Genomic DNA, 15,540 nt, shown 5'->3' with positions numbered 1-15,540 from the left:
TAATGAGATTTGAAGTGACAATAGCAGAGATCACAGAAATTTAAAATATCAGAGGACTAAAGAAAAAAGAAACAGGAAAAAGCCAGATGTCAAAGCATAATCATATTGTGGAAATGGGATCTAGCTGGGATGTTCTCCAAGGAAAGGTCAGTTCTCATACATTCTGCCTTTAAATATCATGTTTTACCACCAGATGAACATAAAGCCATACACGAAAATGAGAGGCTGAACAAATTCTAAAGAAAGCAACAAGTCCCTTCTACCCAAGCCAATGGGTGCTGGCAGTTAATAGACAAACCCAGCTGGCTTCTGTGAAAAGACGGCCACAGCAAATCTCATAGCTGAGGAAGAAATAAGATACAGCATAGCTCCACCATCTGCTGGTCCCAGTTTTATTCTGCACACTCATATTCACGGAATTGCTTATTTTGTCATCAGACACAGCCATCCATCACGGGCCTCCACGCTGCCCTATCAGATGCTGGTCAGCAGAATGTCCACCTGTCCCACCCTATCAAGTTGACATACTCTAGTTGAAATGAGGCAGAAATTATGGCCTATCTCATAACACAGGCCAGGAAACTCCTCTCTTAAATATTAGCCTCTCCAGTCTATCCAAAAAAGTGAAAGAAAGAAAAATCACAGGTCCAGGACAGTTAGGGTGGATGAAAACACTACAAATTTTACAAAAGCTATGTTTTAAACAATGAAATGTTCAAATGAACAAAACCAAAACAGTAAAAATACATAAACAATGTGAAAAATAACTCAAAGACAATTTAACTCAAAGGTTCATTTTTGTTCCTAAAGGGAAACATCCCTAAATCGTTGTGCTTTTCTTTCCACTCAATAATTTTCAATTCAATCAGCAAAAAGAATATTCCAGCTTCCTAGGAGAAGAGGAAAGATAAACCATAAAATGTGAAAGCTGATTGTAAAATGGGATGGAGGAGAGGCAGAGAGGGGGCGGCGTGAAACAGAGCACCACATGCCATGTACTCTGTCCAGGTTACCAGTAAACAACGACTATGGGTCTGCAACATTACCTTAGCTTGTAGAGCTAAGGTTAAGTTTGGCTAAGCAGTGTGTACTTTAGAGTTCTGGGACAGGATCCAAAATGTGAACAGATTTAAATTCAGACTAAGGCAACCCTTGTAAACTCAAGGGATCTTTCCACACACAAAAATTCTTCCATTCACATTTTCTATTTCATAGCACGTTTACTTCATTTTATCTTCACATGAAAGAATAATTAGAATTAAGAGTTAGTTGGAGTTTAAAAAAAAAAAAAGAGTTGGAGTAGACTATTTCATTTTTTTCCCTCCAAACCTGCTTATAATCTGTAAAACTACTTACCGGTGGTTGGATAAAGTAATCTCATCAGTTTAATTATACAACCTATAAACAATTGCTAAATGGAAAACACTGCTTTTATTATTACTAGTTAGCTAGGCTAAGTGAGAGACAGAGACACCATCAATTACAACTGAATCTGACCTTTTTAAGCATAAGTTGCATTAAACTCTGGGGCTGGAACAGCAGAGCCATGTTTTAAATAAGAATATCCCGGAAAACAACACAAATGGTTTATTCTCATTACCAATTTTGTCTCTGCTTTTAATTCTTAATTTTTTTTTCTTGTGTTTTTCCACTGCCGAAGCCCTCTAGCATTCTGCTCAATAGAAGCAGGGAGAGCACATAATTTTTTTTTTTCTGATTTTGATGGAAAGGCTTCTAAAGTTGATCATGAAATATGACTGCCCACTCTAGGTTTTGAGAATGTTCCCTTTATCAAATTAAAGAAATTCCAGACCCCTTTTATTCCAAGCTTGCTAAAAGGCCTTCTCCCCATTTTAGGTTAATTATGAAATTTATCAAAAGTTTTTAATGTCATCTATTGAAATAATAATGGAGGAGCTTTCCCCTTTAATCTTTTAATACTTTAATGTTGAAAATTACACTAATACACAAATACTACCAAATTTGATTCATTGTGCTTAAGATAGTCTCATCCGTGTTCGACAATACCGTATTTACCCTTTAGAATTTTTTTGGCACTGTCCAAATCCAGTTTTGCTGTCAGTCTCGTATAATGAGTTGCTTAAAGCATTTTTTTTTCTTTTTAAATTTTCTGACATAGGAGATATGACATGGGGAATAATCTATTCCTGTGAAGGCATGGTAAAACCTTCTTGTGAACTTTCTTTTGGTAGGGGAAAAAAAAGGGAAAGGAGAATTTGATTATTAATTCAATTTCTTTCATAATATTGGGTTATCTAGATCTTCTTGAATTAATTTTGACATTTATTTCTTCCCAGAAAATTTTTATCATTTTCACATTATACCTAATTATCAAATTTAATGATTTAAAGCTGTCCCTAGCATTTTCTTTTGAAAGTCAGTGTAACATAATTAAGAGCATAAACTCTAAAGCTTTTCGGCTTCAGCAGTGAATACTGTCTTTAATTTTACTCTTTGTTTTTTCTTGCTCAATCTTGTTAGATATCTGCTCACTAGTTTTTAATTTTTTTTTAAGAACCAGCATTAGGATTTGTTGATCTTTGATACTGTTTTTTATTTAATTAATTTTTTACTTTTGATTTTCTTTCTTTGCTTTGGCTGACTGTATTATTCTTTTACTTTCTTCAATTAAATGCTTAGTTTTTTTAATCTACTTTTTCATACTTAAGTGTTTTCAAGGCTACAAGTTTACCTCTCTCCTTTTAACTGCATCCTACAAGTTTTGAGTATGTAGTACCTTATCTTTGAGCCCCCCAAATTTTATAATTCCCACTATTATTTCCTTTTTAAGTCATTAGTTATTAAGAAGGGCATTTTAAAGTTTCCATACATTTTAAAGATGTCTTTAATCGTTTATAATTTGATTCCACTGTGGTCATACAATGCCATCTATTGAAATAATCATGTAGGTTTTCTCCCTTTAATCTGTTAATGTAGAGAATCTCCCTCCCTCCCTCTCTCTCTCTCTCTCATACATACATACACACACAGGAAGATTTTTATTAATGCTTTGAAGGATATTAAGATTGCCTTTATGATACAGTACATGATCAACTTTTATAAATGTTCTACATACAGTAGATAAGAAAGTATATTCAGCATTTGTTGGGTAAAGACCTTTATATATATCCAATAAATCAAGCTTGTTGATTTTGTTCATATTTTCAATACTTTTACTGATTTCTTCTTTGCCTGAATCAGCAGCTTTTTAAATAAAAGTATTTCAGAATCTCCCCACCATAATTGTGGACATGTTAAATATTCATTAGAATTTCATCAGCTTCTGGTTTACATACTTAAAGACCACATATTTTTTTAAGATTTTATTTATTTATTTTGAGAGAGTTAGCAAACAGAGAGGCAGAGGGAGAGAGAGAATCTCAAGCAGACTCCACACTGAGCATGGAGCCCCACATGAGGCTCCATCTCACGACCCCGAGATCATGATGTGAGCCAAAATCAAGAGTCAGACACTTAACCAAATGAGCCACCCAAGTGCCCCTAAAGACCATGCTATTAAAATCATACAATATTTCTTGGTGGACTATTTCTTTGTAAAATTATGTAGTGGGTCTTTCAATCCTTTAAAATTTTCCCCCTAAAATTCTACTTTGTCTGATACTAATATTATAGCAGAGTTTTCTTTAGTTAATAATGTTGGGGGGATATCTTTTTCCATCCCTATAATTTTCAACCTTTCTGTATGATTTTGCTTTAGGTGTGCCTCTTGCCAAGCATTATATAGCTATGTTTTGTTTTACTTATCCCATTTTAATCTTCATCTTTATATGGGTTAACTTAATCTGTTAATATTTCCTGTAATTAATTTTATATTTAGACACATTTTGAATTCTAGAGCCAGACTGCCTGGGCTCAAACCCTGGCTCCACTTCTTACCAGTTATAAAACATCGGTCAATCTCTTTGTGCCTTAACTTCCTCATTTCATTTATAAAATGAGGGTACTAACAGTACATTGGAGAGATGTTAGCATAATGAATAAATAAAGTACTTAGAATAGTATCTAGCACATACACAGTAAGTGATATTACTATGCTGTTATGATTATCTTTACATGTTTTCAGCTTGCCATACCTTTTCTTTGTCCCACCTTTCCTAATTTCATTTGATAAAGATTAATAAATTCTCTTCTGTTCTGCTTATTTGGAAGTTATTTTTTAAACGATTTTATTATTTTTTTTGAATAAAATAATTTCTACACCCAACGTGGGGCTTGAACTTACAACCCAAAATCAAGAGTTGCACACCCTACCGAATGAATCAGCCAGGCACCCCTATTTGGAAGCTTTAAATATTTCTATCTAGTAGTAGTTACTGTTTGTAATAGCTACTGTCTATTTTTTAACCTACATACTTCAGTGTAAGAGTTTCTAATAAAAACTGAATGTATGCAGAATCTCGACCCTCTTCCTACCACACAGAACTTAAATATACTTCACTCCTTCAACACTGACAAATCACCTCCTCCTCAACTTATTATCATCAAGAGTTTTCCTTTTTTGACTTTTCTCTTTTTAACACATTGTCATTTTAGTTTTTACAGACAATGGCTCACAAATTTACTGACATATTTTACCCATTTTTGTGTTCACCATTATTTCATATTTATCATGTCTTCCTTCTGTGTCCTTTAATAGATTTTCAAGTGTGGATCTCTGAGACGTGAACTTTCTTTCTTAGTCTTTTTATATGCGTAAATGTTTTTATCTTGACCTCCCTCTTAAATGCTAGTTTTAACTGCACATAACTTAGATATTTTTCCTCAGTTTTTGAAAGATGCTATAACCCCCATTATCTTCTGGCCTCTATTGTTAAAGAGGTATATTTGCTGCTCCTTTGTAAACAATCTCTTTTGTCTGGTAGCCTGCAAAAAAAAAATTTTTTTTTTTAAAGATTGTATTTACTTATTTGAGAGAGAGAGAGATAGAGAGAGCACAATCAGTGAGAGAGAGCACAAGTGGAGGAGAGGGAGAAGCAGGTTCCCCCCTGAGCAGGGGGCTGACGCGGGTCCCAGGACCCTGGGATCATGACCTGAGCTGAAGGCAGATGCTTAACTGACTGAGCTACATAGGTGCCTCAAAATTTTGTTTTTGACATTACAGTTTCCTTAAGAAGTATCTAGATGTAGATTTACTATTTATCCTACTCATCTGTCTTTAATTTGGGAATTTTGTTTAAATACTGCTTTTTCATTATTCACTCCATTCTCTTTTAGCTCAGCTCTATCTTTTATGTTTTATTTTCCTTGTTGATGTGTATATATATATATATATATATATACACTATATTTGAGTATAGGTGACACACAATGTTACGTAAGTTTCATGTGTACAGCACAGTGATTAGACAAGATTGTACATTATGCTATGTTCATCACAAGTGTAGCTGCCATCTGTCCCAATACACTGTTATTACAGTACTACTGACCATATTCCTTATGCTGTGCCTTTTATTCCCATGACTTATTCATTACTTAACCGGAAGCCTACATGTCCCACTCCCCTTCACCCATTTTGCCCAACTCCCTATTCTCTTCTTCTCTGGCAACCATCAGTTTGTTCTCTGTATTATAGGTCTAATTCTGCTTTCTGCTTGTTCATTCATTTAGTTTAGTTTGTTTTAGATTTCACTTATGTAAGAAATCGTATGGTATTTGTCCTTCTAAGTCTGACTTATTTCACTTAGTATAATACTCTCTAGGTCCATCTATGTTTTCTCAAATGGCAAGAGCTCATCCGTTTTCACAGCTGTGTTGTATTCTACTGTGTGTGTGTGTGTGTGTGTGTGTGTGTATGTGTACACTTTACACCTCCTTTAGGCATTTGTCTATTGATGGACCCTTAGTCTGCTTCCATATCTTGGCTATCGTAAATAATGCTATTGTAAATAATATCGTAAATAAACAGGGGTGCATATATCTTTCAAACTAGTGTTTTTGTTTTCTTTGTGTAAGTACCCAATAGTGGAATTACTGGATGGGATATTTCTATTTTTAATTTTTTGAGGAATCTCCGTACTGTTTTCCACAGTAGTTGAACCAATTTACATTCCCACCAACAGTGTATGAAGGTTCCTTTTTCTCCAGATCCTTGCAAATACTTGTTATTTCTTATGCTTTTGAATTCTGACAGGCCTAAGGTGGGATCTCATTGTGATTTTGATTTGCATTTCCCTGATAATTAGTGATGTGGATCAGCTATGTCTTCTAGACATATTCATCAGCGATTTGTGTTAGACCAAAGGGAATGTGGCAAAGTGAGGAATTACTGTGCACATTAAGTTATTAAGTCCTCACCATCAATTTTGCCCAATTTTCTAAGAATTGCAATCTATTCTTGAGAACCAAGTATATAGCATGCTGACCAGCATTTTTTAAATTATCTCTTCCACTAAGCCCCTCACAATTCCACCAGATAACACAGAAGCAAAAAGGGTAATAGTGGAATGGCTAATATGCTTTTCAGAGCCTAAACTAGAATATAATCTCTGAGATCTTTATTGATCCCATATTCCACTCCCATCCCAAACTTCTAATGTATAAGCAACATACACAGCACATATATGTTTTATAAAATAAAATTCTACCCACTGAACCTCATTTTCCCACTGACTTCCAGTGTAAATTGAGTGATTCCATCTATCCTACCGACTTTTAAACTCTGCTGTGCAATCTCCATAGGACAGAACTACTGATTATCTGTACCACAGAAGAAACAAGAACAAATTTATATCATCAACGAGTAGACAAATTAAAGCTTGTATAGGTAGCTGTTGTCATATAACACCTGAATGCACCTGCATAATGACCATATCAAAAACTATCCATTTAAAGCATGCACAAAACTCTTCTTTAATGCCAGAAACAAAGCCCCAGGATATTTTTATTTCTACTGTATAACTTAAAAAAATTAAATCTATAGTTCATCAACAACCAATTAGACTCAGCTGTGCTTGCTTCCTCTCAATTTTAATAGTATTTCTCTTTTTTTTTTTTTTATTATGTTAGTCACCATGCAGTACTTCATTAGTTTTTGATGTAGTGTTCCATGATTCATTGTTTGCATATAACACCCAGCGCTCCATGCAATACGTGCCCTCTTTAATACACATCACCGGGCTAACCCATACCCCACCCCCCTCCCCTCTGAAACCCTCAGTTTGTTTCCCAGAGTATTTCTCTTTGGATATAATAGATAATTTAAAAAAGAGATTATGATTTCAAATTTTATACTAAATAGAAAAAGCTTATTTTGAACTCAGATTACCTAATTTGTCCAATCAGATGCAAAAGGCTCAAAGCTTACCACTGCACTTAAGCCTGCCTTGATTGCATTCATCACTCTGGTCCCAGTTATCCCTCTATTTCAATATGTAATCTTGGGCTCTTTTCTCTTCACATTGGTTTTCTAAGTCATAATTTTTTTTAAGATTTTATTTATTTACTTGAGAGAGAGAGAGCATGTATGAATGGGGGGAGGAGCAGGAAAAGAGGGACATGCAGAATCCTCGCTAAGTGCGGAGCTTGATGTGGGGCTCAAACCCATGATCCTGAGATCATGACCTGAGATGAAATCAAGAGTCAGTGCTTATGGGTGTTATACGTAACTAATGAAGCATCAAACTTTACATCGGAATCTGGGGATGTACTGTATGGTGATTAACACAATATAATAAAATAAAATTAAAAAAAAAAAAAAGAGTCAGTGCTTAATTGACTGAGGCTCCCAGGCGCCTCCATAATTTTTTTAAACTTGTAAATAAACTTTTTTTCTAAATACACTTTTTTGAGGAGTAATTTACATATAAACAAGTGCACCCATTTTAAGTTTTGACAAACACATATACCTGTGTAACCACCACAACAATTAAGACACAGAATACTTCTACCACCCTACTTCCCAAAGGTCCCTGTGGTCTTTGGCAAGTCATGTAGTAGATCCACCCCGGCCCCTGGCAATCACTCATCTTACTACACCCTTCATTGGTTTTGCCTGTTCTACAATTTCAAATACATGCAGTTACATAGTAGGTACTCTTCCCATCCGACCTCCTCCACCAAGCATAATATTTTGGAGATTCATCTATGTTATTGCATAAATCAGTAGTTCATTTCTCTCTGCTACTGAGTAGTATTTTATTGCCTGAACATACTATAATTTATCTGGTCACCAGAAGATGGACAGTTGGGTTGTTTCCATTTTTTTGGCTACCATGAATAAGAACGCTATGAACATTCATGTCAACTCTTTTAGCGAAAATACGTTTTTATTTCTCTTGGACTACTACCTTACAAAATACTTTATAGAATTACATTCAAACAAGACATACGGCAGTCTTAAAAAATATAACTTACTTCATGTAAATGAAACGTCTGCCATTTATTCATTTTCAGGTAATTTTTTATTTTTTATTTTTATTTTTTAAAGATTTTATTTATTTATTTGACAGAGATAGAGACAGCCAGCGAGAGAGGGAACACAAGCAGGGGGAGTGGGAGAGGAAGAAGCAGGCTCATAGCATAGGAGCCTGATGTGGGGCTCGATCCCATAACGCCGGGATCACGCCCTGAGCCTAAGGCAGACGCTTAACCGCTGTGCCATCCAGGCGCCCCATATTTTCAGGTAATTTTTTAAATAGATTTTATTTTTATTTTATTTTAAGTAATATCTTCACCAAACGTGGGGCTCAAAATCATAACCCCAAGATCAAGAGTTGCATCCTCTACTGACTTTGGCAGCCAGGCGCCCCTGAGGTAATCGTCTCTTAAAAAAAAAAAAAAAAACAAGTAAGCAAAGCTAACTATATAAATAACTCCCACTTTTGTGCTTTGTATACAATTACCATATAAAATGCATTCAAAGTTCTTCCCTCAATGACATAATTTGTACCTGCTACTCACTAGAGGTTTGGAGACACAATTAAGGAAACCTAAGACAATATATCTGTTGTAAGATATGAAGGCATAAACAGAGTAGGAAATGTGAGATCATTTTCAGAAAAACCAATGTTTTAAATGTACTAATTTAAAGAAATAATTCAAATTTGCCTTTTTAGCTTCACAGCTATAAGTACTAAAAAGGCAAATGTGGGGCGCCTGGGTGGCACAGCGGTTAAACGTCTGCCTTCGGCTCAGGGCGTGATCCCGGCGTTATGGGATCGAGCCCCACGTCAGGCTCTTCCACTATGAGCCTGCTTCTTCCTCTCCTACTCCCCCTGCTTGTGTTCCCTCTCTCACTGGCTGTCTCTATCTCTGTCAAATAAATAAATAAAATCTTTAAAAAAAAAAAAAAAGGCAAATGTATTTTTGAGAGCTAAAACCACAGGAGCCTGGTACATCTATGAAGCTTAGAGAACCTATGAGTGGGTATTCAACAACTAACTCTAATCTTTAGCTTCTGGTAAAGCAGAATGACTGAAAAACTGGGTGGCTTGACCTTATGGTTCTGATTCTCCAAAGATGGTAGGTTGGATCAAGACATCAATCTGGCATCACCCTATCATCTTAACAAAACAAATACACTTAAGAACGGGTAGGGCTCAGGTCTCACTCAGTCCCAACAAATTTACCAGGCTTGATTCTATCTATAACTCAGAAAGTACAGACAAATCAGCAGAAGTCCCCAAATAAGGCATGAGAAAAATAAAGGGAAAAAAATCTATGGAAATTCAGAGGGAGGGGAGATTATTTCCAGTTAGAGGTGCTGAGGAGCAATATCAAAAAAAGACAACTCAATGCCCTTGAATGGGCAGAACTGGGACATGTGATGATGTATAATAACTTGGTACTACTTAGTGACGTGCTTAAAATCTTGGTCTCAAATGAAGTTGCAAAAGGCTGGGTATCTAAATGCAATGTGGTATCTTGGGTTAGACCCTAAAACAGAAAAAAGGATCGAGGAAGCCCATACACCTTTTAAGAGTCCTAAGGAGTCAAAGGAAAAAGTAGAGACTGAGGAATAAAATCTTGGATTTTACTGGTATTAGAACATTACCCACTTACCCTACTTCTTAAACTGCACAAACAATAATAATTCCATTTCTGGGAATCTAGTCAAGGAAATGCCCCAATAAAGCTTTTACTTTATGTAAAATAAGATGCTCATAGAATTTTTAATAAGAAAAAAAAAATAGGAACAGTTTAAAGAGAAAAGTAGTTAAGCAAAACTATTATCAGGCCTTTCTCCATATTCCTGTCAAGTCTACCTAACAAACCTCTCTATTTTTAAGCCACACTTCCTTGCTGTTGCTTCTAGACACTTCCTTGCTGTTGCTCCTTGAGAGCAGAACCTAGTATGTTCACATGTGAATCCTTAGCACATAGAGTTAGTAAATAAATTCTATAGAAATGAAATGTTACATTCTATAGGAGCCACAACTAGATAGGAGTCTAGTCCCACAGAGAACACATCCAAATTTTCTGAAGATCAGTACAATAAGCAGAAACTACAAATATCAGAAGATATAAAGAACCACTACTATCCCAGGGGGTAGCATATTTCCCATTAGAGAGGCTAGAGAGGTAGCTATATTACCCTGATAATATCACTGAGTAGAAGGATTATTTTCATAAAAGGAGTATTAACAATATGGTAGATCATGGTGATGCTAACATTGTGTATATCTAAGAATCTAGGCTCTGAAGTGATATGGCCCACGTCTGAGTCTTAGCTCTGCCTTAATTTCCACATCTACAAAATGAAGGTGATAAGATTAATATCTCCCTCATAAACTTGCAAAGATTAAATGAGATGATGCATATAAAAGCTTGGCATAGTGCCTGGCACATGGCAAATATTCAAAGTTAATTTTTATTATTACCTCTCAAACTTCTGGCCTCTACTTATATCAGCTGATTCAGATCAGAAGGAAAGAACCCCAAGAAACCACGGCAGCATCTGTAGGAACTGTGAAGTTATGGAAAAAAACATCACATCCTGGCGGCACAGTTTACTTTTTATTACTAGTGACTGGGACTCTGGAGAAGAAAAATCAGTGTAAAAAATTCAGAGACCCACTGGAGTCACTAATCCAAGTTACCACTATGTTGAAGGTACCATGCTTTGTGTCAGAGCAACACAGCAGCAGTAATGGTAATAATATATTGTAATGATAGTAGCAGTAGTAGTCAATGTTTATAGAGTACTGTTTTAAAAGCATTTCATGTATTAATTCATTTAACCTATTAAGTCTTAGAAATAAGCACTTCGGCTGAAGAGTTCAACAGCTCGGGAGTTAAACCTTGGTCCTGCCATTAATGAGCAAGTTACCTCCCTTCTCTGAGCATTAGTTTCCTCATATCTAACTGAGAGTGAGAACACCTCACTGTGAGGTGGTCTGAGATAACAAACACAAAGTACCTCTCATGTGCCAGATAACCAGATCATACCCTAGTAGGTGTGTCTTTATTATTGCCATTAGTATTATTATTACATCTGAGGACCAAAAACATCATTCTGCAGGCACGCAGAGTGAAGTTTCAAAAGGGGAAAACTTTTTTCTTCCTTCCTGAGTTCTTTTTAACCTTTTCTTTCTTTCTTTAATGGTAAGCATTCTATGATATTATTCAGCTTTTCTCAGAATGAACTATACATGAATACAAAGTAAAATATTATACAGATAAAAAGACCTTTAGACTAGCTTTAAAAGGTTGGGGTTTTTTTCCCCCCTCTAGGAATAGTAGTGGTGAAAATACTATAGTTCCTTCAAGTAAATAGTGCTGAAAAGAATGAAAATGGCATATGGCTGGGGGAATCTTCCAAAGAAACTACTCTACACAGCCATCCCCTGTTCTTTTCTCTGCCTTTTAAGGTCACAGTAACAGGATAGAAAATCTGGGACTCACACCATCTGTCCAGACAGTTCCATCACTGCTCATTTCTCTTGTTAAATAATGAGAACACTTCACACTTCCCAAACACTGCTACCATAAAGAGCAGTTAAAGCAGAATGAAAGAAGCTCTTTCTATGCAGAAATGTAGTGGTTAGAAATGAACTGTTCTTTTGAAGTTTGTGGGTTTCAGATCATGTTGGTGAGAAGAAAGAAATTCAAGCCTTAGAAGGAAATTTAAGAAAAACAGAATTATAATACTGGCTCTAGAAAGCATCTTTCTTAGGAAAAAAAAGTGACATCTTCATATGAGCTCTCTAAGAATAGCTTTGGCAGTTTAATATATTGTTAATTATACAGGTATCTAGTCTGTAAGTTTCTCATAAGACTAAGAAGAGAAATCATTTTCTTTACTCCTGTCCTACTAATACAGTAGTAGTAACAGTAGCTAATAATTACTTGGCACTCAGGACATCTTTAATTCTCTTCAAAACCCTTTTTGTGTATTAACTCACTTAATCCTTAAAGCCATTCTATGTAGCAATTTCTATTATTATTTCCATTTTACACTTGAGGAGACTTAGGCACAGAGAGGTTAAATAATTTGCCCAAGGTAATATAGCTGGTAGAGAATAAAGCTGGGATTCGAAAGCAAGCAGACTGGCTCCATCCCTTTAATTTCTGTGCTACACTATCTCACGGTTTTTAAAGAAGCCTCTAAATTCTACATTAAATCAGCTTTGTGTGTGTGTGTGTGTGTGTGTGTTTTTAAAGGTTTATTTATTTATTTTAGAGAGAGAGAGAAAGAGAGAGCAACTACGAGAGGGAGGGGCAGAGGAACAGAGAATCCCAAGCAGACTCCACGCCAAGTGTGGAGCCTGACCCAGGGTTCCATCTCACGACCCTGAGATCATGACCTGAGCTGAAACCAAGAGTTGGACACTCAGCCAACTGAGCCACCCAGGCACCCCCAAATTCAGCTTCTTTATTATATTTGAATAAACAAACTATAGCTGAATAACACCCCCATTCACCTAGCCACAGTGAGAATGTCAATTACATATTCATTAACTTATTAATTTCTGTCTTAGAGCTTACCCAGCATGAATGTGTTGCTGTCATAAAGCAAAATAATTTTTTATATTAAATAAAAGTTTCAAGAATATGCTCTGGCATCAAGGTCAATTTGGGGATACTTTATGACTTTGAGAAAAAGGTTTGGATTACTCTCAAACCTCCAGAATTTAATCTTACATGAAGACTCTTTGCCTTCAAATAAAGATTCAGCAATACCAAGAGGGTGCATCAATGTACCCAGGAGAAACCAGTCTGAATATGGCATTTCTCTTCTGTGTCACAGAACACTCCCCACTCTGCCCAATGGCTCAAATTTGTTCAATGATAGAAGCTCCAATCTCAGCTAGTTAGCGAGGCAAATTTAAGCTTCTGGTCACATAACTACCATAATAATGACAGTGATGATAACAATCACTTTAGTAATTATAATAATAACAATGATAGCCGTCACTTACTGATAACTTAATAAGTGCTAAGCATTATGCCAGGTGCCTCATATCGTCAGGTGTATTAGGGAGGCAGTGGGGAGTAGTGGTTAAAGGTTAAAGTAGTGGGTAAAGTAGTAGTTAGAGGACAGGCTGCTGTCTGAATCCTTCAATTGTTTGCTGTGTGGTCTTGAACAAACTACTTACATTCTCAGCACCTCAGAGAATACCTGCCTCCTAAGGTTGTTTTGACGATTAGATGTGTTAACACACACAAAATGTTCATAACAGTCAAACACACGGTAATGCTACCCAAACTTAATAGACTAGGAGATGTTCAGAGAAATGTTCAGAGAATGTTCAGAGCAATGTTCAGAGAAAAGCTAAAGGCCACAGATAGGTTAGGGTGCAGCCAAGGTCCCCCAGGTCTGCCTGACTCCAAAGCCCATGCTCTTTGGGTTCTCATTCCCATTCATTCACCTCTCCTTCTCTTTCTCTCTCAAAATTGAGAATAGATCAACTGCATCATAAAGGAGAGCATTGTTACTCTAATGTCATTTTTGTCTTTTCTCATCAGAGAGTTTTACTGTAGCAGCATTAAAAAATGTTAAAAATGTCAATCTAACATCCTGCACTCCATCAATTCTGAGACATTTCCCCCCCACCCAAATTTTTCCATCTGTGAATCATGCATCTTAGAATTATAATTGGCAGTATTTTTCCTTTCTTAGTAGCACATAAAATAATGGTGCATCTTACAATCCATATCATCTTACATTTGACGAAATATGGCAGCTATTAAGCTCAATGAGTATGCTTTAAGGATCAGCCCTCAGTCATTGTTGAAGGCACATTCCAGAGCTTGCCGAGCATTTGTGGCCTCAGAGGAGTGAAGTTCCAGAGCCCTCACTTAAACTTCACTTCACCCTGACTATCTCCTTCCTACTGACCCTCACTCATTTCCTTCAAATTAAAAAGCTCCTATAACTCTAACAACCAATCAGTGTTTTGGCTAAGGCTCTGGGCTTGTTTTTTGTGTTCCTTGTTTTGGTTTTCCCTTTCCGATGACTCAAGGGCTTCTAATCATAATGACTCTTTGGGCTGAAGTCCCAGGGGCACTCCTCTTACACTGTCCTTATAAGTCCAAACATAACTGGACTTTATGGGTAAACTGAGGAAGTATTAGCTAAGAGTGAAGCTGTGACAGTCTTCTGTTTGTTTTTCATTTTCAGTTACTTCCTTATTTCTACCTTCTGAAGTTATTTCTCTAGCCCCTTTTATAAGTACTTATCTGATTCATACTTAAATTTTTTTCCCGTTTTGGCCTGAGTGCCTCCATTCCACATATGGTCAGTCTCTTCATAGAAGAAAAAAATGTCGAGTTTTATATCATCTTTTCCTTGGAAAGATAGTTCCAAGCTGTCCTCTACCTAGGAGGAAGATAAAAACCTTCACAGACTGAAACAAAGGAAATATGTTTTCTTTAAAAAAAAAAAAAGATTTTGTTTTATAGAGCGAGAATACTGACTCTATGATAATATGTTTTTTCAAGCTGGAACATCTCTGAAATTGGATTCATCAGTAGCATGCCATCATTTGATTTCTTTCTTAAATGCATATAAAATAATGTTGCTTCTGACAATTAATGAAAACGCAGAGTAAATGATTTACAGTAGCAAAATTACCACTCTGCAGGACATTCTGTTCCTGAGCCCCTTTCTGATTAAACAAGGAAAGGAACCAAAGAAAAATGATTCCTTTAATAATCAGGTAAAACTATTAGGAAATAAGTCTCTCATTTCAAGCAATAATAAGTACTTATATAAATGTGGCATCACAGAAACCCATCTATATACCATAAATCATTATATTATGTATATGAAAAAAAGAAAAAAGAAAAGTTAAAGATACAAAGAATTTTGAGAGCATTTCCCTAAAGAAACGTAACCTACAAATAATTACGTTCCCATTAGACTTGGTGCCTCTGTCTTGTTATAGCACTAATCACATAATTATTATGTGTTTTTCCCCCCAATTAGACAGTGAACTCCTCAAGGACAAGTACTGTAACTTATTCATCTTTGTGTCCCAGGTGCAGAGTGCAGTGTCAGGCAGAAAGTGAGTGTAGAGTAAACATTTGCTGCATGCCTAGAGTTCTACTGCTTTGACT

General features: G+C 36.0%; 1 protein-coding gene across 4 annotated transcripts in view; it reads right to left on the bottom strand.

Moving 5' to 3' along the window:
• The window catches only part of FKTN (fukutin), an 87,902-nt gene that overhangs the window by 29,691 nt on the left and 42,671 nt on the right, over positions 1 to 15,540 (bottom strand). For 3 of the 4 annotated variants that reach the window (XM_034664223.1, XM_034664225.1, XM_034664224.1), the window contains one exon: positions 14,673 to 14,800. The exons of the other annotated variant lie outside the window; for it this stretch is intronic. In XM_034664223.1, the coding sequence (XP_034520114.1) occupies positions 14,673 to 14,800 (128 nt within the window). The remainder of the gene's footprint in view (positions 1 to 14,672; positions 14,801 to 15,540) is intronic. 4 annotated transcript variants of the gene reach the window in all.

This window comes from Ailuropoda melanoleuca, chromosome 7 (genome assembly GCF_002007445.2).
Source record: "Ailuropoda melanoleuca isolate Jingjing chromosome 7, ASM200744v2, whole genome shotgun sequence".
Classification (NCBI taxonomy): domain Eukaryota; kingdom Metazoa; phylum Chordata; class Mammalia; order Carnivora; family Ursidae; genus Ailuropoda; species Ailuropoda melanoleuca.
Note: the sequence above shows the minus strand (reverse complement) of the source record. Positions and strands in the feature narration are given on the sequence as shown.